The sequence below is a fragment of the Vanacampus margaritifer genome, chromosome 13 (assembly GCF_051991255.1).
Source record: "Vanacampus margaritifer isolate UIUO_Vmar chromosome 13, RoL_Vmar_1.0, whole genome shotgun sequence".
NCBI lineage: Eukaryota > Metazoa > Chordata > Actinopteri > Syngnathiformes > Syngnathidae > Vanacampus > Vanacampus margaritifer.
Window position 1 is genome coordinate 15,286,541 of NC_135444.1, and position 27,695 is coordinate 15,314,235.

Below are 27,695 nucleotides of genomic sequence, written 5' to 3' on the forward strand. Positions count from 1 at the left end.
TATGGGTGGGAATTTGACCAATCAGGATTTGAAATCATTTTTATTGGAACAAAAGATTTTCATTTCAGTCCCAGTCCCTTATGGTTTTCAAAAAGCGTGCTTTGGGTTTTAAGCGCTGACATTTCCAGACACATCTGCCTCCCGTGTGCCCTCAGCGAACCCCCCACCCCCCCTTTTTTTTTTCTTTGCTTTTGCTTGCACATCAGCAGCGAGACAAGAAAAGAGGGTCAGGAAAAATAAAATGTATACAACAGAGCCATTTTGGCACAATCACTCCTGCGTGGCTGAATATTCACTCACAATGGATTTTCAGAGTCCAGGACAGGTCAGTATGCAAACAGAAACAGTGTTGTAAATTCCCCACATGGGGGGAAAGAAGCACTGAAGGAAGAAGAAAAAAAAAAATCCTATGAGTTCAATAGATCACATAGGAATGGAACTTAGATTTTTTTTTTTTTTTTTTTTTTCAAAATCCATATGCTCTGCTCCTGGTAAAAGATGCAAAGATTGTTCATTCACAAAGCATGCGCTCCGATGACAAAATATTCACGTAGACAAAAAACAAAACAAAAAAATAACACCCTCACAGATAACAGCAAGGTGAAGGAGAAAAAAGTGCTGATTTGTCATATTCACATAAAGCAGGGGATGTTTATCCTATCAGGGGGCCATTTTGGGTTACTATATTAAATCATTTTTGAGGGCTTCTCATCACTGTACCCCCCCCCCCCCCCCAACTAGTTTTCTTGACCTATGGACTGCAGGCTTCCCCACCCCTGACACAAAGGATCTCCCAATGCAGTTTGCAGACTGATGGACTGGACTTGCTCTTCTGCGAGCTTGTCTGACATCAAGTTTTGGGGGTGGGAAAAAGGCAAAAAGTGTTAAAGGGGCCAAACGTCTGTTTCGGAGGAGGATGGATGGCTTCATGTTAACAGTCGTGCGGACGCAACGTGACCGGAAATAGACATCTGCCATACTATAAATGCATGATTGTGATGATATTCGCAAAAAAGTCACTGGGCTTTTGGATGGATTTTTAAATGCACTATAAGCCTTTACAAGGTAACTTGAAATGACCTTTAACCTTCAACGCACGAGCACCGTTTCAGTACTTTTTGAACTACTCGGGAGTGGATTGGCAAAATTCCCAACAGGTCTTTGATCCACGAATGGATCAGAATTGGCATTTAAACAGTCACCTTCATCATGCCGGTCACATTTTGACATCATGAGACCAAGATGACATTTGGTCAAGTTGACTTGTAAAAGGTTACGGTGCGTTTTAGCTTCATCCTGACATTTCTCTGAAAAGCCGCAACTTTTTATTAGTAGTGCATTTTTTGCGGGTTTAAATGCGTTTTCTAAAAAAGGAGGTTCTTTCATCCATTTCTAAAATTGGGTCCGGTTCTCTGTTGGCCACCAGCGGATGAGCGGCTCTTCTCGAGCGTGAAGCCTGGCTGGTGAATAAAGGGATCGGGAGACTTTAAGACTTCCGGAAAAAACATGGCGTGCAACTCCATCGACATGTGCGTGCTCTCTTTTTTAAAGAGAGAAGAAGAATGAAGGGCAAAAGGCAGCTTCTGAATAAAATACTGGCTGAATTTCAAAATGAGGAGAGACGGCCTTGAAAAAGCGCTGATATTCCCCATCATCACGTTGAGGCTGTGAAAATAAATACATCTCAATATATATAAGGCGGGGAAGACCGTTTCCTTTTGTTTTTTCCGAACTTAAACATTTGACCTGCACTTCCCAGTCTCAAAAGCAGGACAGACATCTCCTTGGAAAGAAGTGTTTTTGTTTAGTTTTTTTTGTTTTTTTTTTTTAATTCCCTGATTCTCTCACTAGAAGCTGAGAAAAAAAAAAGCCTCACTAGGCCTGGCAGCGACATCTTCCACAACGAAAAGAAAAGTAAAGAGAGGACAAAGATTCTGCGTCCTTGTTCGAGTCCTCATGTTGAGCCTTTGGCCTAAATGAGAGCATCCTTGTCCAAACGCAAAAAAATAATATTCCAGAGTTTTTTTTTTTTTCCTTTTTCCTCATCCCAATAAGTACTTTTACTTTCAGAGTTGCTGTTGATCGTACTCGCCGATGACCCTTTTGATATGTGCCAGTTTGTTGTGCAGATATTCACAGCGGTTCTTCTCTTGGCTATAGTTGGGATTGATCTGCAAGGCACAGGAAGACCACAGTCAAAAACAAGTGTAGATGTATGTACAGTGGTACCTTGAGAGTTTAATTCATTCCGTGGCCATGCAAATAACACAAAACACTCATCTGAAATATTCTTTCCGCACTGAAATCAATGGAATTGCCATTAATCTACACTCTAAAAAAAGAAATGACCAATTTAATTATCCCAAATTAATATATCAAGTTAGATGAACTCAATTAATTAATCTTAATGACCTCATAATTAATGAAACTTAATATATTAACTTCAGGGATGTGATTTGACCAAAGTGAAATTATCTGAAAATTTAGCCGGGGGTCTGGGGGCCGCTGGCACCCAGCTAGGTCCAGGGCAGTGCCCTGGTGGGGGGACACGGGGGGCGAAGCTCATGGGTTTTCCGTGTTTTTAAGTACTTTCAATGCACTCACATGACAAAGAAATAGACAAAACAACAGCATAAATTTTCAATGTATATTGAACTATCCCATATAAAATGGCAACATTTTTTAGTTTAGTTTTTATTTTTAACATTTAGTCAACTCAAAATCAGTCACATTCAAAAACATTGGACTGTCTTTGCTTTTAAAAACTATCACTGAGAATATCATCATATCTAACTAATGTGATTACTAAGTTAACACATAAATAATGTTGAAGAGTTCAAATTTCATGAACAAATAATTGTATCATGACCAAATGAAAAGTAACTCATATTAGAGCATACCACAAATGTCTTTGTTATAGCAGAAGATGTTATCTGTCGGAGTCATGTGCATACACAATGAACTACAAAAAAAAAATTTTTTTTTTGGGGGGAGATAAAAAAAGCGGAATTCCGCGAATTAGCGGAAAAATCACATCCCTGTAACTTGGATTAACTTAAATAAATTGTGTTACCACTCGAAGTAATTCAATTAAGTAGGTCATTTCTTTTTTTAGAGTGTAATTCTCTCTTTAGCCTTAAATTGGTTCAACAGCCTCCTAATAAAATGTTTTTTAAACAGCAAAAGGCACTCTATAAAAACACAATAGAGTATTTATATTTCTAATAACCCCATTAATTCAAGTATTACATCCGGCAAAAACCTACCTTTTTAATATTATGATACTCTTGGAGTATCTGATTGTGGATTGTCTGTAAAGGACAGAACAGACGATAGCATTTGTTTTGTGAATGTTGGCTGGCGCTACGCAAATATTAGCCGCTTCCCAACAGAATGGTCACCTTGTACTTGTCTGTGCCTTGCTGCAACTTCTTCAGCTCGTTGTCCAGCTCGGAGAAGTGCCTGGTGATGCTTTCGATGCGAGCGTGCAGACCGCGGTACTCGCTGTACTCGGAGTTGAAGTCGTTTTTATACCTCTGACGCTGCTCTGGAGACGTGATCACGGTGTACTTCCTAGGCGGGCGTATTAAGAGAAAGGCTTAGAACGATTGCGGGGGAAAAAACGATGTGGAAGTCAAACGCAATCAAACAATGGTCAAGCAGACCTTTTTTTTTTTTATGTAGGGAATAAACATGCAGCACGAAATGCAATGACATTTGTGACTGGTGGATGATTTCTTTGTTGACAAGAAAAGTATTGCGATGCTACTTTGAAACGAAAAACAGCAACTGTGACATTGTTGAAGTACTTACAATAAGTAGTCGGTCACCTCCGGAGATGATGAAATACTGGAACTGTTGCACATTCCGTTTAGAGCTGAAAGACAATGACAGTAATATGAACATGAGCTGGGAACTCCGTAACAAGCGCACGCTCACGTTGCATTCAAGACTGCTGGGTAATCGGAAATATGGCGCTCTTGAGTTTATGAGGTCTGACCACAAGAATCTCACGGTATGGAAGCAAACAAAATGGCCGTCAACCACGTGATAGAATAGACATTAGATTATCTATTAGCTGCGAGAACAAATATTTTTTTGTCAACCTCTCATTTTAGTACGTAATGAATAGAGAAAATGAAACATTATATAAACTTAACTTGTGTTTGGATTTACTGATATTGAACTAACATTCTTGCTAATCCCAGTTATTTTTTCCCTTTCAATTTACATGATACTGCCCAAGATCCAACCATTGAAATTGATAACAGTACCTCACTGGTGGATTAACTCATTCACTGCCATTGACGACTATAGACGTCAAAAATTAATGTGAACTATTTCTATTAGTTTAACATTTTTTTTCCATTTTATTTAAAAAAATAATAATTATTGTACATTTATAACAGATATAAAATTATCATGCGATTAATTACGATTAAACTCAGCTTTTTTTTAAATTCTTTTTTTTACAAATTAGGCCCGTCAGGCGATTACATTTTTTAATTGTTATTAATCACATGACTTCACTTCATAAATTTTATATCTGTTCTAAATGTACAATAAAAAAAAAATTCTCGGTTTTCATCCTCTTGTGAGCAAAAGTGGAAAAAGAAAAGTTAAACTAATAGAAATAGTTCAAATGAATTTTTGACGTCTATAGCCGTCAATGGCAGCGAATGAGTTAAAGTGCAAACAGTATGATCCAATACGAATATCCAGTATCATCCATGTCCAAAATCATTACATTTAGCAAAAGGAAACACCTGAGGAAAACCACAACTTCTGTAAAAACAATCCAAAAGAGGTCATCTTTGCCATATTCTCTTGCAAAATGACAAAAAAAAATCAAGTTACTCCACCCAATAATTTGATGGAGATGGGTTGTAGCTATGCACCAATTTTCATGCCAGTAGCCATAGCTTAGAAATGTCCAACTTTGAAGGTTTTCCTCTACTGCATCATTAACAATAGCAAGTTGGCTGTAATCAGGAAGTACAAGTCTCCAGTAGAGGTCTCTGTTGAATCAGTGAGTCACACACTTGAAGATGAATCACTCACAGTGATGACTAATGAAACAACATATGAGGGTTGGCTTTGAGTCTCTCGTGTTACTTTATCACAGTGTCAATATATTATCTTATGAGACCAAACTATGGGGTTGAATCAATGGATTTTTGTGTTTGTGCATCAGCCCTTTAATGACTCACCCCCTGAAGAGTTATTTGTTAAACGGGATACTACTGTACTAGTTGGAGATGGCAACAAAGTGGGAAAACCAAAATAAAACTATATTGGGGGAGGCTGGGGGGGGGGGGTGTTGATGCGGCAATCTTGTCAAAGTTGATTGCATTCCAATTGCTTTGTGACGATCACGTTTTCGACACTGCACGGCCAAGCCACATTCAGTTTGTTTACATTATGGAAAATGTCACAAAAAGCACATATGTATACTGAAATAATAATGAGCACATATTTACTATCTGGGCCTGTTTGAACAGCAAGTTGTGATTCTTTTGGATGAATAGCAACAGGTGGATACACAAGTAAATTAACGGAAGTGCATTTTATTGTTCTGCCTGACGCTATACGTCACTGGCATAGATGGATGAATAAAGTTATCTTATTTGTCATAAAGAAATTATTTTCTGACCATTTTAGTGAAATCGATGATCTTTCACGCTCAAATGTGAAAAGAAGGCTGCATTTCCAGGACGAGAACACTTGCTACTCACTTGTGCTTTTGAGTGGAATACTGTTGCTTTTGAGGTTTTCTGGGCTCATCTCACAGGTTCGATCAGGCTCAGGCAACGAGTGCGGACTCTTCCGCTCCTTCTCCTCTTGGCCTCGAGCTCTCCCCTTGTCTTTCTTCTTCTCCTTGTCTTTATGCTTCTTGGACTTTTTCTTGGGCTTTTTACTCCCAGTGGCGGCTGACGGACTCTGGCCGCGTGGTAGCGCGGTGGGGGAGGCGCCGACGGGCGGCGCGGCGCTCGCCGGAAGAAGCGACGACGCTTGGCCGAGCCTCTCCGCCGTGGTCTCCTGGGCGTCGCAGTCCCTGCCGTTGTGGCTCGAGTCGTTGCTGACGTCGGACAGTGCTTCGAACGGTCGGGGGATATCCAGCATGGCGAGCGGCTGGGAGCCGGACGTCAGCGCGCCGTCCGACAAGTGAGCGGCGAGTCCTGGCTGCGCTCCGCCGGCCTCGCCTTTGCCGCTGGATGAGCCGAGCTTGCCGTTGATGGGACTTGGTGCGGCTTTACTGGCGAGATGCGATATCCGCGGCTTCTTATTGGCGAGGGGGTCAATGAAGTCTGCAACAGGACGTTTCTGGCGGAAAAATTAAATGTCAACAACCGAGTCAATAATAAGGTTATTTATAAACATATGAGATTTCAGAAGCACTTTAAATGGCGGCAGGTGTGTGTCGACTTTACTGCCATTTAAAATAAGATCTGAATGCGGTTGCATGGGTTGATTCTGAACAACATCCCCAGTTATTAGCGCTTGTTCAAATTTTATTTTGAATGCAGTTGTTGATGGGCTGACAAGTCTTTTTTTATGTCACAAGTTCCAGATATTGATATACAGTCATTTCTGGACTATAAGCCGCACCTGACTATAAGCCGCAGGGGTTTTAATGTTACTGTATTTGGACTCACTTGTGCTTCCTTTATAGTGCGCCCCCTTGTGATCTGATGGATAAGCCACACCTTTGTATTAGCCGCAGGGTAAAGTAAAACAAGTAGCGCCTTATAGTCCAGAAATGACTGTAATCTAATAGTGAGACAGATTCTTCTCCTTCATTCCCACACATTGAAGTCTCCAAGCCCTGCAGCAGGGTTCGTTTTACTCGCCAGATGCCGACGTTACCACACGTCAAATTATTATTTTGGGACGTCGTGTTGCTACGTGAAAGTGTGCCCAGTAAGCACAGCAACACTTTGCGTCTATAAAAGCCACAGGTAAATAAGCACAGCGTTTACAGTTATGACTATGGTTTCGGTGTCAAAATCATCTGTTACTTGCATTTGCAGGCTCCAACAATGTTTGTTTTCTGATAAAAGTTTGTCCAAAATGACATGACATCATAGCATAAACGGCCTGCAAGGTCTTGGATGTGAGCAGCACGCTCACCTGAGATGGTGAGCTGCTGGCGAGCTCCTTGGGCGGGCTCTCTGGCAGAGGAGCGGCATTGTTTTGAGACTGGCACTGCTTCCTGGAAGAACAAAACACATTCGTCACCAATAATTGACTTTGCGTCTTCACAACCATATTTCCACCACAATGATTCAGACGGGCTGCGACTGGTCTAACAAGAGCTGCGTTAGTGTTGCCAAACTGTGCAAACAGACACCGGAAGTCCGCTGCTGTGAATAGAGCTTTTGGACTTACTACTTATTATTACAGGCGGACAAAAACATAATGCGGTAAATGGGCCACGGCTGATTATTGGGGGGGATTTTATATACAGAGAAATATGTGGTGACCCACCCGTTGTGGGTGTTTTGTGTGTGCTGGGGCCAGAATAGAGGCAGTCAAATGACACATATGGCTGAACCTTGGACTACTGCCACCTCACAAACACACACGCACAGTGCACATGCACACACAAAACACAGAGATCAGCATGTGCTGGAACTCGCTTGCATCACGTGCACTACAGTCAAGTTGCTGTACTCGTCCTACGTGACTGATAGCTGCTGGAGGAGTGTGTGTGTGTGTGCGCGCGTGGCAACAGTGTATACATGAAAATACAATCCACTTGATACACTAGTTCAATCTACCAGGGAATCTGAAAAAGGTGGAAATGTGGATGAATGTTTTTTTTTTTTAACGGGTCATGTTGATACTAATGTTAGAACATAGTCGAAACTGAAAAACAAATATTTTCACACCTATTTGTGTTTTTTTTTGTTTTTTTTTTCTTTCCCCTAAAATGGTGCATATTGCTTTAGGCAGTAGTGGACGTGAACAGCTCACCTGTTCGATTCAATATAAAGGCACACTAAATGCAAAAGCCCCCATTTTACTCATAACTTCTGGTGCATTTTTTTTTTAAAATCAGATTAATCTGTGAGCCGTTGCTCTGTAAAGGTAATGTTCTAAGGTCATTCATTTGTCAGATGTACAGGACATACAGCATAACTGACATTACAAGTCCTCTCAGACCTGGTGCGAAAATATACATTAAAAACAAAATAAATAATTGTGCAGGTAAAGGGTGAAGTGCAGGTCATAATAATTAAAGTGAGTTCAGAATGACAGTTAGCGGTTTTCGATCATAGTTTGGGTTGCAGGAGATATCGAATTCTCGTGACTTTTGCAGAGGTCTGCTCTCAACTGAACTGAGCATTGCTGCCTGGTCTATATATAGCCGACTGGAAGCTAGCCTTTCCTTGCTAGCAGATCCTGAGGAACTACATTTTTTCCACTGGGAAGAAAGCCAACAGCTCATGATGTCAATAAACATAATAACTTGCTCTGATGTCACAAGTCATTCTTCGGCGGACACAAATACAAAAGGTGCTTTTTAAACACCCATAATTACGTATTATTAAAATGACACTGCGTAAATTATTTCCATTCGTTTGCCATCCGGTACACAATAAGCCTAGGTTTTTGTTTTAAGGACAGGTTGGTAGCAACAAGTGTTTGCTTTGAAGCGAGAGTTCAGTTCTGACGAACGTCTGCTCGAGCCTTACAGTTCATTCTGTGACAGAACATCTGATAACTGTGCAGAAAATAGATTTCAATGTGAAACCAGCAGAGGAAATCAGCTTCAGGCATCCTGTGTGCCTTAATATGAAAAGATACATTTATTCTTGTAATAGCACCACTTTTCTCAGAAAAAAATTAAACCCATATTATAATGGTACAACGTCAGTCTTTGAATAATAACTAAAAAAAAAAAATATATAAATTTATCGTAGAGGAAAATACAACACTATGATAATTTCCTGTAATTTTATAATAATAATAATAATAATAATAATAAAGAATACTACTTGTAACATAACGACTTTACTCTTGTAATTTTAATAAATCAAATTTTAATTTGAATAATTTTCTATTTCAAATACACCTTTGGTGCATTACGTGCTAATTGCAAAAAAAATAAAATAAATAAATCATGAATTACAGACTGATTGGTAATTCAAACCAACGCAGCAATTTTAAATGAATACCACATCAGGTGCATCATAATCACTACATTGTCATCCAATCCAAATTCATGGTGCCAACTGGGTTACAAATAAAAGCAATCCTACCTGAACAAGATTCTCTTGAGAAGCTGCTGGTCTCCTTCCGTGTATCCGGGCCAGTCTTTATGAACTTCCTTATATAAAAAGTCTTTTAAAGTGAGCGTATTATCTTTCCCATTCAAGTTTGCCACCTATTAAATGAAAGGAGATCACCGGTAAGGATGTAGCTGAGAAATAAAGTTGTGGCACGTTCCATGAGCGAGCGCATGTGACCTGTTGCAGGTGGCTGTCCAGGGAGTCTTTGTCGGACTGCAAGAGGCCGTCTTTCTGCAACCTCAGGAGCAGCTCGGGTTTCTTGTAAGGCTTGAGGGCCAGCAGGTGGACCAGGCGCTCTCGGAGCGGCCGGTGCTGAGCGCTGGCTTTCTTGACCGCGCTGCTGGAGATGATGACCGGCCGAGAGGTTCTGCGCGAGGGGGCCACGTCGGACAGGGCCGATGCCGGTTTCCGGATCTGAACCCTTTTGCCTGAAGAGTAGAGGAGGAGGAGCCACAATATTGTTGGGTTACATTTCGGAATGATCTGCAGTTAGAAAGAAAGACTTGACTCTGGCTGGAAGTGTTCGGTTTAGGTGAACGGTATGGGATTTTTTTTTAATAGGTTTTAGGTGAACTAATGAATACACACCCACATACAAAAAAAAAACAAAAAAAAAACGATGATGACATGTCAAATCGGTAAAATTACCGAATGAACAATACTGAGCTTTTTAATAGGTTTTAGGTGAACTAATGAATACACACTCACACACACAAAATAAAAAAAAAATTAAAAAAAAGAGAGAGCAATGATGATGACATGTCAAATCGGTAAAATTACCGAATGAACAATACTGAGCTTTTTGGTGAACTAATGAATACACACTCACACACATACAAAATTAAAAAAATAAATAAATAAATAAATAAAAAAAAGAGAGCAATGATGATGACATGTCAAATCGGTAAAATTACCGAATGAACAATACTGAGCTCTCCAGGGGGGAAAAAAAAGAATGACTTGAGAAACAAGAGATGCCCGACAATTCGGACTTTGTTGACTGATCGTAATTTGGGAAAACGATTGTCAGTATGTTGTGCATCTTGACTAAAGTCTCATGAGATTTGATGACGCCACATGACGGTTTAAGCTTTTTGAGGCAGATTATTATTATTATTATTGTCATCATCATTGTTGTTTTTTTTAAACTTTTGATTCATCTCTAGATTTTATGACTTTTGAGAGGTGTGCCATTTTGTTCCCATGTTGAGTTGTCAAACGCTAACATCAAATATGGATATGCTCCAGATAAAACTGTGGCTTGCATTTTGTACACAATGGTGGTGGTCTAAAAACATCTCAAAGGGGGCCAGTGTAGGTGGTATAAAGCAAGACAGCTTGGGAGGCTGCAGCATGCACAATTTCCTCTTTTAATTCCCTACAAGCATTCCGATATTTTCATTTTTTAATGATGCGTTTTGTCGTCCTGGCATTTTTTTCTAAAGGCAACGCCGCTCACCGACGAATCTGCCGCCGGGCTTGATGACGATGGCCCCCCTGCTCCGCGTCTCCTCCTCGACCTGGGCCATGTTTTCTCTGGCCTTCTGGTAAGAGTCGTCCGTGGCACATACGGTAATCTTGTCTTGGATGGCGCCCAAACAATCCAGCTGAATGCTACCCTCGCTGCCAAAACAAAGAGGAGCGACTGTGAGAGGAAGAAGAACAGGGTGGGGTGACTCAAAGATTCAATTGGGGGGGGAAAAAGTACAGCATGTTATTACAGACAAAACTTTTAAATAAAGGACAAGTTTCACATTGTAACCAAAGACAACCATTACTTTCCCAATTACCGCACGTGTGTGGGTTTCTCCACACCGAATGCCTTTCTGTCTGACCGCCTTCACGCCTTCCATTCTGACAGTTTGGCAGCGAATGAGATGCCGGGGGGCAGCGAGAGGCCGAGCGCTGTCATTTTACGGTTTCACATTGACGCTCGGTGCGTTGATAAGGATCCATGTGGTTGAACGCCACGTGACCCTCGTGCTTAGGGACAGAGAGTTTGCGCTCAGTGGAGTGAATCGACTTTCTGTTTTTTTACTAGCTTTGGTATCAGTTCCAATTTCATTTGATTCAGTCAGCGCTTTTTTTTTTTTTCCTTTTTGCAAAGTGGGACAGCAATGAGGGCACATGTCAAGGTGCTTTGGTGCGAAAAGTGTCAAGGATACTTGACAACATACAGCTGGAGGTCAATTTGTAGGGCTCGAGGAGGAGTGGTCCTACTGACTTCATCTTTTTAAATACACTTGCCTGTCTCCTGGTATCGCTTACACGCTCTTGACACTGCGCTGGGTGACACGACAAATGTTCTAGCCGTGATGTAGATGTACAATTTACGTAATAAAACTACACACCCCTGCTAAAATGCTGCTTTTGTGTCATTTAAAAAAACTATAAAATAGAGTAAATATCCCCCAAAAACTCCGCCGTTATTTGTGACCTCAAACTGCGATAAAGTGGTTGCATAAGTCTGCACCCCCCTTACAACCAGGGATGTGGCTGTGTTTTGAAATTGACCAAGTACATTCAAACTCATGTTGAACGGGAGTTAGCATACACGAGCACACAAAGTGCTTGTGATTAACCACAAATAAGTTCAAGTTCCAGTAGACTTTTCGTGACATTTTATGGATTTCAAGCAGATGCCTGACAGGTATTTGGAAGCTGGAACTGTTGAAAATTCCCCCCCCCCCCCCTTCACTATAGCCCCAATTCCAGCTGATGAAAAACAGCCCTAAAGAATGATGCCACCACTGAGTTGCTGCTGAAGTCGTAATAATTAACCACACAAGTTATTTTATTCAGAACACTACAAAATGCCGTTTTGGTTGACAGGCAGAAAAAAGAGAGGTCATTTTGAGAAAGATTTTTTTTTTTTTTTTTTTTTTATGCACAAAACCCAAAAACCCGAGATACGAACCATAAAGTGTGCTATCTGTATCATCCCACCTTTGGTGTGTAGGCTTTGTAAATGTGACATCCCGAATTAAACAATAGGACGTTCCTGGTCCGCACCAATTTTAAATCAGCTGCTGAAACGAATCTATTGCGCAATACTAACTCCAGCTCCACTTCCCAAAATGTGACATCCACCTTCCACCTCCTCCAGTGTACTATCATGTCTCCTTGTATCACTTCCACCCTCTTGAAGTCTTGACGCATGACTGACTTGCTCCAAAGTCTCTCCTTTCCGCCCGCTGTCCAACCCAAGTTGCATGACAGCAGGTAGAGTGGATTCACACACGCTACTAACCGTTGCTGGGTTGATATGCCAGGAGCGACTTAGGAACATGTTTTATGATGTTGCGTTTGTGGCCCCCCCCCCCCCTCACCTGGTGATGTACTGCTGGATGCAGTCGAAGCTGCCCTGCGGGTTGTCTCGGCCCACGTTGGACATGTAGAAAGTAAACGTGTGCAGTTCATTGGAATTTTCTGACCGTGGTATTGAAATTTTCTGCAAGAGGCAAACGGAGAAAACGGCGACATGAACATGTGACTTATCCAAGAAGATTCACTGCTGAGATACAGCTCATAATTGGAAACATTTGGATTTTATCTTGACATCTTGGCCTAAGCATGAAAGAACCTCCAGGCTGAAAATAATACTTATTGAAGGATATATGGCAGGATCATTTTTTCCTCCCTATGCAAAATAATTGAAAACGTCTGCTTTGTACACAGCGTGGGAATGCATGTAATATTTGTTCTTTTCCATCTCATTACAATTAAAACATGTCATATTTGAAGTTGAACTAACTATATAAGATCCGCCCCCAGGGCCTCGGCAAATGTGCTCCAGGACTCTTCTTACTGAAAAAACAAGGAAAGGCTCTTAAAGCTACACAACTGCTTTTCCATTCTCCAGTTTTCTGGCTTGAAACTATGACAAGTATCCGTCTCTGTTTCTTTTTGTTATATATGACACATCTGTGATGCTCCATATGAAGTGTATTTGTAGCAAAAAAAAAAAAAAAAAAAACATGTGAAAAAGTGAATACGTGGATGTCAAGCACTTTTTCTTTAGCCTGAGAAGTAGCAGTATAAATGGTGCAATGCTACATAATGAAAAAAGATATGCATTGGCTGTTATGCTAAGTGGCCTCACATTCAAAAGCATTAAGGCTCGAGCTTTTACAGGAGTTAACTATGTAGATCTGTGTGGAGAAAAAAAACAGGTTTTCTTCATGATTTAAGCCTTTTATTATTTCTACAATTGGATATTCTCATGTTTAACCTTGTATGATAAAATAAAATGTAATTCAAACAACTGCCGACGGTTTTCCCATTATTTGCTATGGGCAAAAAGTCATAATCTTTTTTTTTTCTTTCTTCTTCTTCTGGAGAACTCAGTATTGTTCATTCTGTAATTTTACTGATTTGACATGTCATCATCATTGCTCTCTTTTTTTGTATGTGTGTGTGCGTATTCATTAGTTCACCTAAAACCTATTAAAAAAATCCCATACCGATCACCAAAACCGAACACTTCCAGCCAGAGTAGTGAGGCCGTCGGGAGACCCGAGGAAGGACCAAAGAAGAGAAAGAAAAGTGAAATCCAGCACCGACCGAAAAAGTCCTAATCTTAACAAATGGGAGCTTGGCCCATGGTTTGACATCTTCCACTAAGTGCATTACGTGCAGTATATATTCCTCAACCTTCGAAGGTGCCGACGTGCGGTCCGAAGGCAAGTCGGCTCAACTCTGTTTACTGAAGGGCTTGACGCGTGTGAAGAAGGCAGCATGTGGTCCACTATAAATACATGTCCTTTATTTCCTGTCCATTCTGCCGTACTCTAGCAGTGCATGACACGCTGGTTCTTACCATAAAAAGCAACAAAGGAGTCCGAGACTGTTTGCTTTTTGCATGCACATTGTCGTTTTTCCATTAATTCAACTGATCAACAAACCAAAGAGGAAAAACAAGACCCAGTGAGTGCAAAGACGTAAATCACACAGGTTTGAAATGTTAGCGTTCTTGGCAGAGAGTGTTGGTTGGCGGCCGCGCAGCTATACATTACAGGGATATAAAATGTAATGCTGCAATTTGAGTCGGAGAACTCAGAAGCCAGGGGGAGATGGACGCGAGAATGATTGTGATGCAGGGAGGCGGAGCCACAGAGGACTGACGCAGTTGACTCGGTGACTCACTGTAAAGAATGAGTCGAGAGCGAAGGCTCCCCCACACCAAATGTCTCCCGGGTCCGAACTCATCACATGCGTACATTCCGTACAATTTGTAAGTGTGAATAGTCAGAATATGGCTGGGCGTAAGAGAGGAGTTGGAATTGTCCTCAGAGATGGTACGAGAGCGCCAAGTTGTTGTTGTTGAGGCCAAAATGGCAAATTGGGGACAGATTTCTTCATGCTTTGGGCAATTTTGATGCAAAAAAATGAAAATAAATATTGTTGAGGGTATATTGGAAACATACTTTTACAAAGATCAGAAATCAGTTTTGTTTCAAACTACACTGCAATTAGTATATGCAATTAAAGTACAAGACATTAAAGGGAAATGTTTGTTTTTTGTGTGGCCATTTTTACATACAGTAGATTCTGTGTCACAATTTTGATCAAACTTGCTATGCTCACTCCAATAAATGCATGCTCATGATGAATTTTCCCAACAACAGACCATTTCACAGTTTTTTTTGTAATTTATTTTTACTGTATTTAACTCATTGACTGCTATAGACGTCAAAAATTCATTTGAACTTTTTCTATTAGTTTCACATTTTTTCCCACTTTTGTTAACAAGAGTATGAAAACCTAGAATTTTTTATTGTACATTTAGAACAGATATAAAATGACTGATGAGTGATTAATTGTGGGTTAACTAGCGAAGTCATGCGATTAATTATGATTACAAATTTTAATCGCCTGACGCCCCAATTATTTTTTTAAATAATGTCTTCTTTTTAATTAATTAATTAATTTATAATTTTTTTATGAATTTATGGCAGTGAATGAGTTGAGCAAAAATGTTTACGAACTAATTCTCATTTACAAACATGAATTTTTCCAACAACAGACCATTTCACTTTATTTTTTTAATTGTACTGTATGTAACTCATTCACTGCCATTGACGGCTATAGACGTCAACAATTCATTTTAACTACTTCTATTAGTTTAACATTTTTCCCCACTTTTGTTAACAAGAGTATGAAAACCTAGATTTTTTTATTGTAAATTTAGAACAGATATAAAATGTGTGATTAATTGTGAGTTAACTAGTGAAGTCATGCGATTAATTATGATTACAAATTTTAATCGCCTGACACCCCAATTTTTTTAGAATGTTTTTTTTTTTTATTCAATCAATAATTCATAAAAAAAATTTCTGGAGAGCTCAGTATTGACCATTCGGTAATTTTACCGATTTGATTAATTCATTCATTTATTGCCATTGACGGCTATAAACGTCAAAAATTAATTTCATTCATTGATTAATCTTTTTTTTTAATTATATTTTTATTATGAATTTATGGCAGTGAATGAGGCAAAAATGTTTGCGAACCAATTCTCATTTACAAACATGAGCTGGACTTCTTAAGCTCAGCCCAGTGGGAACATCAAGAACCTATCCAGGAACACCAGACCATTCATGGAGCCACCCTCCTTTGGTCAGCATCATTCTACTGCATTTACTTTGAGGTATAAAAGGTAAGTTAAGGAGAAGGCATATTTGAGAGAATAGAGTATACGGCAGCTAAAAACACATTAACGGGGTAAGCTAACAATTTTGATTTAGCGCAGAAGTACAAGTAAAATGCACTCACGGCAACCACAAAACAGACGAGGTGAGTGTTAAGACATGACTAAAAACACTAAATGAGACGGCACATCCTGTCTACAAACAATGCCCTGTTTATAGCTTTGGCTACTGGTACAAGTGGATTGAAACAGGCTGTCCAAACGCCCCCTCCTGCTTTGTCGTGCCTGCAAGTCTGCTCATCTTTTCATTCTGCTCGGCATCAGGAAAACAATACCTCTTTTCAGGATGGACTCATTAGAAAAAGGACAAATGGCCACACAGACGACCAAAGAGACACAAGTGGGAGCGCGACAATGGATGCGCCATGTGGACAAAAGGTCAAATGGGGTAAAGACGAATGGGTTACACCGGCTAACAATGTCCAACGATTGTGTTGGGATTACGGAGCAAACGCTACATCTGATGGCCGAGTGACACTCGACATGTTCCTGTAAAAGCGCTAGCGCTTCCCGTCATGACTCGCTTGGGGATCAATCATGAAACTGAAGTAGACCATTTCAAAATGTGACTATTGTTACATTGAGATTTGTAAGCAAGCATCTCTGAAAACTGGCTTTTAACTCATTCACTGCCATTGACGGCTATAGACGTCAAAAATCCATTTGAACTATTTTTATTAGTCTAACATTTTTTCCCACTTTAATTAACAAGAGTATGAAAATCTAGATTTTTTTTATTGTACATTAAGAACAGATGTAAATTTTTTGATTAATCGTGAGTTAACTAGTGAAGTCATGCGATTAATTACAAATAAAAAAAATTATCGACGCCCCTAATTTTTAATAATCTTTTCTTTTTTCTTCTTCTAATTGCATCAGGTGATTAACATATTTAATTGTAATTAATCGCATGACTTTGATAGTTTTAGGTTTTCAAACTCTTGTTAAGAAAAGTGGGGAAAAAATGTTAAACTAATAGAAATGGTTAAAATGAAATTCTGACGTCTATAGCCGTCAACGGCAGTGAATGAGTTAAATTTGGGCCCTTCCCAGTTTACAGGATCGTGTGAGATTATGGCATACCCGTCCGTACTGTGTCGGGTTCTTAACCCTGGAGAACCCAAGAACCCTTTTCTTATTTGGAATTTTTTTCAAAAATTTGCTATAAGTTCACTGAACACCAAAATATATGTTTTTTTCAATTTTAACCCTTGTTTTTTTGAACTAGCTCAGAGTTGCTAATTTATCAAAATATATATATAAAACATACTCCTAGGCATTCTGCAACATGATATGAAATAGATTAACAAAAAAAACACAATTTTATCATCTGATGGTTTGCTGAGAAGATGGTTTTGTTTGGATTGATTTCCAGCTCAACAAAACAGCATGTCAGCCATCTTGTCACCACCACTCTGGCTCATGTAAGTGCAATATTCATCCACTAGATGGCCCCATGCAGGGGTCAGAAGTGGCACTCTGGATTTTTGAAGTTAAATTTGTAAAAAAAAAAAAAAAAAGGTCTGTTATTTGAGTAGCAGAATTTATAGGGGCCAAATTTGACCCCGTGGGTTCTCCAGGGTTAAATTAATTTTCAACATTCTTTGCTGCGGCATTAGAGACAGATTTACCTGCCTCATTTCTGCCGGGGAGGCGGATCATTTCATTCATGCGACAACATCTGCGGTTACACACGTTAACCCCCCCCCCCATTTTTATTTTTTTTATTCTTGCCTTCCTTATGCGGGAAACATGCTGGCGTTGGCTTGCATGAGCTGAGTCAAAAGCTGGGAGTGAACGCTTGTAATGGTGTCGCGAAAGCATCTGCTGTGTCATTTAGCCGCTTTCACACTTGTGCCGAACATTCTGACCCTCGAGCAGCGACACATTTTTTTCCCAAATGGAGGGAGTCTGCTGCCGCATCCCTTTAGGAGGAATTGGATGTATTAATAGATGACAACTTCCAATCACAAACGTGTCAAACCATCTGATTTGTGCATATGACAACTATGAAACTACTCAGATAAATGTATAAGAATATATATATTTTTTTTTGTTAACATAAAGACGGTTGGATAGCTCCGTTTTTTGACGCTACCCTCGATTTCTGAGTGGCTAACGCATTAATCTTAAAGACAGCTTATTGAAATTTGGTTTTCGACTTAAATTTAAACGACTGACCTGTCAAAAGAAATTGCAACGTGTCAAAGTGATTTCATCCAAATACAGGCATGTGTGTGTATATATATAATAAATGTTTAATCGATCATAAATAACGCTGCCAATTGTGCAACGAATCGTTGATAAATGGTGTCTTGAAGCAATTGAGGCAGATTGGAGTTCTCTTCATGTGGTTACTCTCAATGACAAAAAAAAAAAAAGGTTGTTTCATTGAGTGTGTGTGGTTGGTTGCATGACTTACCCCTTGGTTTCCATTAAATGTGATTAATGGTTGTGATGACAGGACCTAAAATAAGAAAGAAAAAAAAAAAGACAAATGTCACCACTTTCAATTTATACAATCATCACAATGCATTTCTTTAAATAATTCCATGAATGTCAATTACATCTAGAGTTGCAACAATTAAATTCAATGGATTTGCCTATTGTTCCCAATTTCGATAAATAGTCTCTTTTCCCCCCATTTTTTTTTTTAAGAAGAAAGTATATTTTCTCAAAATTCACATGAATTTAAAAGTATTTTATTACATTTATGAATGACCTGCCCTTATTGCACTTAGGGACAATTCAGATTCATTTTAGTTCATATTTAAAATGATTGAATTACAATTATCAAAATATTTCCATCTCATCCTTGCTGATTTCAATGTTTGTGTAACACTCGAGTGATTATAACGAGTTACTTTCATTAATAAAACTAAATCATTTGACCAGTTACTGTTACAGTTTTTATCATGTCCTTGACATTTAAGAAGAATTATTGTTCCATAATTAATTGATATCAGAGTGAACTGAAGTGGATCAAATCGGAAAAAAAAAACTAAATTGAATCAAACTTAACTCTTGTGAATTGAAATTGAATCGATTCAGGAAATTAAAATCGATACCCAGTCCTAAACTTGAATAACTTGATTACAAAGAGAGCACGGAATTCAAATGGGCTCAGCAGTCCAACACTTTTATATCAATGTGCAAATAACATCTATAAACTGCAATTAATCTAATCGAAAAGTGTGAGCATAAGCCAGCCAAGTTTGCTATCACCGCGTCCTGGAGACGCATGACCGATGATTTGAGTCCTTCATGCAGACAACAGTGGGAGCAAGCCACTGACATTTTCCAAATACTTTCAGCCCCGCACGCAGCAGAATCGACTCAGTCAGGTCCATTGGTGACACGCAATCATTTGTGACACGCAATCATTTGTGACCATTTAAAAAAAATAATAAAAAAATTAAAATAAAAACGTCATCCCGTCTTTGCAAAGTACATTAAGGATTTTGTTGACATTTTGTGCTTCATCACGGAAGGAGGAACAAATTTTGAACAATGCACATAACATGTCTCCCAATTAAAACAACTTTTTGCAGAAGAAAGCATGAGAAATCCGACTCCCGTTCCAGCAAAGAGTGAGGACACACGCGCACCACAAAGAGGAAGTCAAATTGGCTGTTCCCCCTCCACGCCGGGTTGGTTCGAATGAAATCAAAGTTCACGCGAGGGCAAGCTTAATCTTTCTTCTGCCAAGCCTATAATTCACATGATTTTAGCTTGAACCCGCTTTTTCCGGAATGTATAGTTGACCAACTAAGGTCACGCATGAAATGCAACAAAAGCTTCGTTTAACGGCAGTCACAAGGCATTGCGACTTTCGACTTGAAAAATCAGCGAGTCACTCGCATGATTTGTTTGGCGCCGTTTTTTTTTTTTAGGCCCTTCCATCCCGAGGCAACCCGCCCATTTTGCACCCGGGAGCGGCTGGGTATTAGGACGCTGAAATCAGTGCAATTCAGCAAAACGTCCATTTTCAGAGCTTCTGTTGGCTGAAATCGGTTTTGGGCACCCAAACAAAAGGAATCGTATTCACGTCATTGGATTCAGAGAGAGAGAGAGAGAGAGAGAGAGCTGGGTGCAAATCCTGCCCTGACATTCCTGACAGACTAAGTGAAGCCTGGTTCTGCAAACCTCGCTGGCCGTGTGACAGCTCTTGCTCGGACGGCACCTTGCTTACAAAATGAACTGCATGATTAATTAATTTATGGCCCAACATTTGGTGGGAAATGCTGGGAAATTGTAAAGCAGCTCACTTACTCACGATTGCACAAAGACAAAAAAAAAAAAAAGCATGAATTTGCAGAAATCAGTGTTTCCCACAACATGTTAATACTTGGGCGGGCCGCCCACCCATGTAAACTGGCCACCACCCAAGAAGTTTTCAAAAAAAAAAAAAAAAACTACAACTATTACCAAAGTCAGGTTTTAGGCTAACTTTAACCGATACTTTGCTTCAACATAGAATAGAGAAGTTATATTTTTCTATGTTGAAACATTTGGAAAAAAAAAACATGCTCTTCAAATACAGATTTCTTCATGCTTTGGGCAATTTTGATGCAAAAAAAAAATCTAAACAAATATTGTTGAAGGTATATTGGAGAAATACCTTTACATAGATCAAAAATCAGTTTTGTTTCAAACTACACTGCAATTAGTATATGCAATTAAAGTATAAGACATTAAAGGGAAATGTGTTTGTTTTTTGTGTGGCCGTTTTTACATACAGTAGATTCTGTGTCACAATTTTGATCAAACTTGCTATGCTCACTCCAATAAATGCATGCTCATAATGAATTTTTCCAACAACAGACCATTTCACTTAATTTTTTTATTTGTACTGTATTTAACTCATTCACTGCCATTGACGGCTATAGACGTCAAAAATTAATTTAAACTACTTCTATTAGTTTAACATTTTCCCCACTTTTGTTAAGAGTATGAAAACCTAGATTTTTTTATTGTAAATTTAGAACAGATATAAAATGTGTGATTAATTGTGAGTTAACTAGTGAAGTCATGCGATTAATTATGATTACAAATTTTAATCGCCTGACACCCCAATTTTTTAGAATGTTTTTTTTTTTTTATTCAATCATTAATTCATTCATTTTTTTTTTTTTTTTTTTTTTTTTCCTGGAGAGCTCAGTATTGATCATTCGGTAATTTTACCGATTTGATTAATTCATTCATTTATTGCCATTGACGGCTATAAACGTCAAAAATTAATTTCATTCATTGATTAATCTTTTTTTTTTAATCTTTTTTAAATTATTTTTATTTTTGAAGTCATGCGATTAATTATGATTACAAATTTTAATCGCCTGACACCCCAATTTTTTTTTAGAATGTTTCTTCTTTTTTTTATTCAATCATTAATTCATTCATTTATTGCCATTGACGGCTATAAACGTCAAAAATGAATTTCATTCATTGATTAATCTTGTTTTTTTAAAAAAAAAATGTATTATGAATTTATGGCAGTGAACGAGTTAACCAAGCAAAAATGTTTGCGAACCAATTCTCATTTACAAACATGACCTGGACTTCTTAAGCTCAGCCCAGTGGGAACATCAAGAACCTATCCAGGAACACCAGACCATTCATGGAGCCACCCTCCTTGGTCAAACCTCGACTCGGCACCGGTTTTAGCACTCCAGCCCCCCCACCCCACCCCCCTCCCGGCTCCGCAAACATAGTGCTACCATCAGCTCGTTCATTTGAATAGGTTGCTGACATGGCCACTATTCTGTGGGACCCGATCCCAGAATGTTCCACCGAGCTAACCTTGGGACGGGGGCACAGGTCTGGACCGTGGGATCGATGACACGGCCGTGGACGCCGCCACGCACTGGCAACTACAAGCTTGAGTTTGTAGCAGAGCCGTGAACCTGAGGAGGGGCGACATCGGCCTGTCGGGGAAGTCGGAGCTGTTATATTTAACGCCGATACGAGATTTACATCACAACAGACATCATCACATTTGTAATTGTCTGATTGAAGGATGGCATGCCAGGTCTTTTGCTTTTTTTTTTTTTCCCCAGGAGAGCTCAGTATTGTTCATTCGATTTGACATCATCATTGCTCTCCTTTTTTTTTTTTAAAAAAAAACAAACAAATCAATTAAAAAAAATTTAATTTTTTTTTTTAATTTTTTTTTTTAGGTCAGGTCTTTTGCTAATGCTAAACTAGGGCTGGCGCATACGGCCTAAAAAGGTCAAATATCTACCAAAAATCTGATTTGAATTTTCCCTCCCTTCCAATAAAGAAAAAAAAAACGACAATGGCATTATTCAAAACGTTATGGACACACTAGTGTTAATCTAACAAAGACTCTTTTGGCCAAAGTCCATCCTTATATCCATTTATCTATTCTGCCTATGCTAATAAAAAAACAAGGAATCATTAAGACAAGTCTGGCCATTGATTGGTTGATTAGCACTTCCCTCATGAGTGACAGAACATCATTAAAAGTGGACTAATGGGCTTATCATGAAAACAAAACCTGCGTGTGCATAAACTCACTCTGCTGGCATCGCGCTCAAGTCTGAGAGCACGCCCGAGGCAGCGCGTGTGCGTGACGTACGTGCCACCACTTCCGCGTTGCGGGTCAGGGAACGTATCTGGCGTGTACGCCGCCGCCGCACCGGGGGTGACGCGATCGCTTGTGAGAAGGTCGCCACACAAGACTGAGGACTACTGTGACATTTCGAGTCCTATTTGGCCCGAGCGGGTACGGTCATCTCTCTCTCTCTCTCGCTCGCTCGCTCTCGTGTCCCATGATCAGCTGAAACTGGAGAGTCAGCATTCCTTAAAGAACCATTTCAGTGGCACATGCTAACCCGCTTCAAACTACCACCCCCCCCCAACCAAGCCCATCTCCATTTCTTCCCATATCATTCCCTATAGTGTGTATGACCAGCGATTCAAATGAAATAAAAAGTGAAAGTGAAGCCAATGACAAATACCAAGAAAGGTAAACAGCTATTTTTTTCTGAAAACCGTGTGAGCAGACGGCAAACAACCTCCTCCCATATAACTGGATTTCACCATTTGTAAATAAATAAATAAATAAACAAACAAACAAACAGCATGTATGTATTTATTTATTTATTTAACAAAACACCGAACTGCAAAAACAGGATTTAGTTTGATAAAGTGGAAAAATGCGGCATTAGAAGAGGAAGTCATTGGCATGAACCTAATTGCCGGGTTTCAATGCTAAGGGATTTATGGGCAGCATCGAGTGTTAAACGTAACACTCCGTTTGCGGCTCCTTGCACGTGGTTACGCATCTGATAGCGGCAAATTCACACACAGGGCGCCTACAATCTCTCACGCCACATCGGCGCGTTGCATACAGGACAGCAAGGTGCGAATAATCTGTGAAAAGCCATCTTCGAATGACAGTGTGAAAGGGCTTCATGTTGAACCCGAGATAAAATTTAAGGAAAAAAATAATACTGCAGCCAGGAAATGCATTCTTCGCTTTATCGGAAAGCTGAGAGGTACAGAAAACCTGCCAAGGACTAACAATGCTAACGTATGCTACACTTCCATCAATGCCCATTTCAGAATTTTGACATTAATAATTAAGCATTATTCACAAAAATTTAACAACATTGCCTACTTGATTTTTTGCTAATTTACACACCAACGGCCATGAAAACACTGCTCATTAGGGGTGGGAATCTTTGAATGTTTGAGATTCGATTCCGATTTTTGGGTCTGCGATTCGATTCAGAATCGATTTTCGATTAAGAACGCTTTTTGATTCAAAAGGATTTGATTGACAATGATTTTTTTTGCTCCAATCTATAGATGTGCAAGGAATTGGAACGATCTACTCCAGTCTGACTCGCTAATGCTAATTAGCGCGCCACTTTTATCACTCAAAAGAACGGCTCCACACTGCAAAAAAACAACTTTTATTGGAATAACTTAATCGTGACTTTTTTCCTTCTACTCTCTAATGTGGCTACAAGAGCGTATTAGACCGCGTGGAACCACATCGCCCCCAAGTGGCCAAATCAGGTACAACATGAACAGAGCTCCAAATAAAGGCACGCACAAACAAAGGGAAGACCGTATAAAATAATTTAAATTAAATCGATTTTGGGACAATTTAAAATTTTTTGGCACACCCCTATTGCTCATATAAACAGACGACAAAAAGCTTAAGACGAAAGTTATGTAATCACTTTACTCTCACATGAAAATCCAAAACTGTGGTCAAGTCGCCTTGAGTTTGCACCGGGGGACTAAATGGCTCACTTGTCGCTTATAACACAGCCGGCTAGCAGGAAGACGAGCTCCGGCTTGCTGCCGCTGCTGTCGTAATGAGAGCGCGACCAGCCGACAGTCACGTCTCAAACAGGAAGCATCAAAACGCCACGGTCGTCTTGCTGCCACACAGAATGCTTCTGACTCTGCACCTAATGCTAAATCATTTGCATATGTAAATGTGAAATGTTGTAGTCAAAATACAATTCAAATGGGTGGTGTATGTATTTTGTTGAATTTGTCCTTACTTAAAGAACATCATCATTTACAACTGGTTGTCATGTCATAGTAGCTGAGCAAGTGAAGAAGAAGGGTACTAAGAGCAAGGCATTCTTTCAATCTCAGTTTATTAGAAAAAAAAAAAGATGCTGTTTTGATAATAAAATTACAAAACTGTGCTATGACAGTATTAGAGAAAGATTTTATTTTTGACACCATCGGTTTTCAATCATTTGTACGATAAAGGTAAAAGTTATTCATTTGAAGTTACCGAATTTGTGCAAATTCATCAACTTCTGACAACATTGTAAATAATTGTTTGTTTGATGTGAACAAATTCTTTAGAAACATATCTATGATGATTGATGACAATACCATAAACATGTCATATTACGAAATTCGCGCAAACTCAGCCATGATGACAATATTGTGAAAAGGTGTTATTTTAACTACATCTAATTTACATTTTCACTAATAGTGCTACGATAATACCATTAAATTACAATATTTTGATGCCATGAAATTCTTCATTCTTACCAAATCAGCTACTTTGAGAGTATCGTAACGTGACATCCTTTACAGACTACCAAATGATCTGCCAACTCGGCAAATGAAAAATGTTTACACGTCCAAATAACCAAATATTTCCAACAAATTGACTACTGTGGCAATATCGTAAAAAAAAGTGTTAGGTGATACCATCAAATCTAGTTAAAATTTTTTCATTATTTGAAAATGTTCGTCAACTCCGCTACAATGATTACATCACGTTACTTTGATGCCACCAAATTGGCTACAACACTATAAAAATAAAAATAAAAATAAAAATAAAAATAAAAAGTTATTTTCATACTATCAAATGCAGCTACTATGACAATACTGTAAAAAGGGTTCAAAATTCTTCACCCCCCCCCCCCCAAAAAAAAAATCTAACATAGCTACAACAACATGTGTGAATTAGACTAAACAAATACTTGCTAAGACGGCTCGCGTGACAATATGATCAATATTTCAAAAAGGAACAAAAACTAAATAGGAAGCTAGTAATTAGCCACTGCAATTGGTAGTTGGCTCTTATCAGCTGTTAGTGGCACTGTACACAAACATTGCATGAGGAGATAAGGCCTCCTTCTCCTGACCAGCCAAGTTTTCCCTGTCAAATATTTATAGAGGCTGAAATGTTAGACGTGTCGCCGCACCGTTTGCGTTCAAATGCCCTGCTCACAGCGCGGTAACATCGAGGCTAGTTTCATTAGCTTACCGAGGGCGTTTTGCATTGTGTGTTAGCATTAAGCTAGCAGACTTTCAAACAGAGAGTTATGTGTGGCGTTTGGTGAAATACATCACATGCAAATGTCTTTTTAAAAAGTTTAGTGGAAAACATTTGACTTCTTTTTTGAAGAACTGTTCAATATTTGCCAAACTGCTGACTACTGCGAAGTTTGCTACTGCCATCTAGCGCTTGTAACTCACATTTACTGTATGTTCATAATTCAAGACAAAAAAAAAAGAAGAAGAAAAAAAGCCAAGCATTGTTAACAGTAACTCTGCTAGGGCTTCATCAAAAATCTTTTTTTTTTTTGTGTGTGTGTGTGTGTGATTTCCATATCCTGCTGAAATGCAATGAAGACGAGGTGATGGTTAATTTATTGACATTAAACTGTCAAACATTTAAAATGTTATATCATAATGTCAAGTCCATTTAGAGTTGTGTTTAAATGGCCAATTTGGACAAGTTTTGAATAATGTCACTGTCATTTGCTTTTTCTTTATATTTCAAGGGAGTTGATCTGTCAAAATTGGAAACTTGAATTTTTTTAGGAGAAAATAACTTCGATATCACAAAAACCGAACCTCTGCTAATGAAAGACAGACAGTACACCTGCTACAGAGTGCATAGTAGGAGAGCGCCATTTAAAGGCACAATACACAAATGTACAAAAGCGTATGAGCCTTTTGGCTTAATTACACCTCATGAAACCAGGTGATTTTTTTTTTAACATTAGCATTTATTCCATTTTATATTTAATGGATAGATGTCAATAATGAAAATTTGCATTTGCATGGGGAGGAGGGTTTGGAACTGATTAATAGAAATTCTATTCATTTCAATGAGGAGATTGGATTTGAGGCGATTTGAGTTATGAGGGGGTGATCATTTAACGAATTAAAATCGTAAGTCAAGGCCGCACCGCTCTACTGGACACTAGTTTTGTTTAATTTAAGAAGCTGCCACTGATGGTGTGGCCACTTGCTGGCTGCTTCACCAGAATGTTTTGACAGCTTAACAAACTTTCTGAAAACAAGTTTGGAATGAAATATGATATTTCACAAACTAACCAGAGAGGGGAAAATAAACCCCAAACAAATAAAATATAAAGATCGATTATCCAGTGGAGGTTTCAGACTCAAGTCTGAGTGTTGCTGTTTAAAAAAAAGAAGGGAAAAAAAGCTAGCTGCCTCATTCAAGTCAAGCGACTCAGAGGGAGAACCGAGCGGCCGCTAAAATCCCCTGGTGTGGCCGCCTGTCGGGGCTCAAGAGGGGGGTGAGCGAGTTGGTGTGGACCGACACCCCCTCCGCACTCCGTCTTTACTACCGCCGCCGCCTGTCACAGCCCTCGCGGACACACTTCCAACAAACCCCCCTCCCTCACCTCACCTCACCTCAACCCGAAATGTCTCGTTTCGCTGGGGCCGGGGGTGCTCTTACCTTGCCGCCCCGGTAACCCTCGAAGGCCCTCAGCGCGCTGTCAGTGAGTTTGACGTGGAAGACGGAGACATTGCTGCCGTTGCTCACTCTTCCACAGGACAGCCCGTAGCTCCGCTCCTCTTTCAGCGCCGCCATCTTGGCTGCCGTTCCCACTGCCGCCGCTACACACACGCGCGCGCACGCACGGATCACGCACGCACTCGCACTTGTGCCGTAAACCGTAAACTGTTTCTTTGAAATTGGGTAGTCAAATACTGTCGTCACCTGGTGACGTCACGTCAACCTATTTTGATTGACACGCCCACATACAAACGCGTCAATCACATCGAGATAAATTAGTAGTAGTATAGTAGTAAGTACGTTAATAGTTGCAACTTTTTTTTATTTTTTTAAAGAGTTTAGATTAGAAATGCGTTGCAAACAAACTGGGAAACAAAATGGACAGCATTCCATTGACAAAAATACG

At 39.5% G+C, this 27,695-nt stretch overlaps 1 protein-coding gene across 1 annotated transcript; it reads right to left on the minus strand.

The window, feature by feature from the left end:
* Positions 1-27,435, minus strand: ell (elongation factor RNA polymerase II). Its single transcript, XM_077584642.1, has 12 exons — positions 27,230-27,435; positions 18,428-18,472; positions 12,626-12,747; positions 10,756-10,919; positions 9,474-9,724; positions 9,267-9,391; positions 7,132-7,213; positions 5,736-6,324; positions 3,814-3,877; positions 3,402-3,573; positions 3,267-3,311; positions 1-2,171 (listed from the first exon to the last, which is right to left on the minus strand). Exons 1-12 carry the CDS (start codon positions 27,362-27,364, stop codon positions 2,067-2,069), a joined length of 1,899 nt encoding a protein of 632 aa, XP_077440768.1. The 5' UTR covers positions 27,365-27,435; the 3' UTR covers positions 1-2,066.
* Positions 27,436-27,695: the final 260 nt, after the last annotated feature.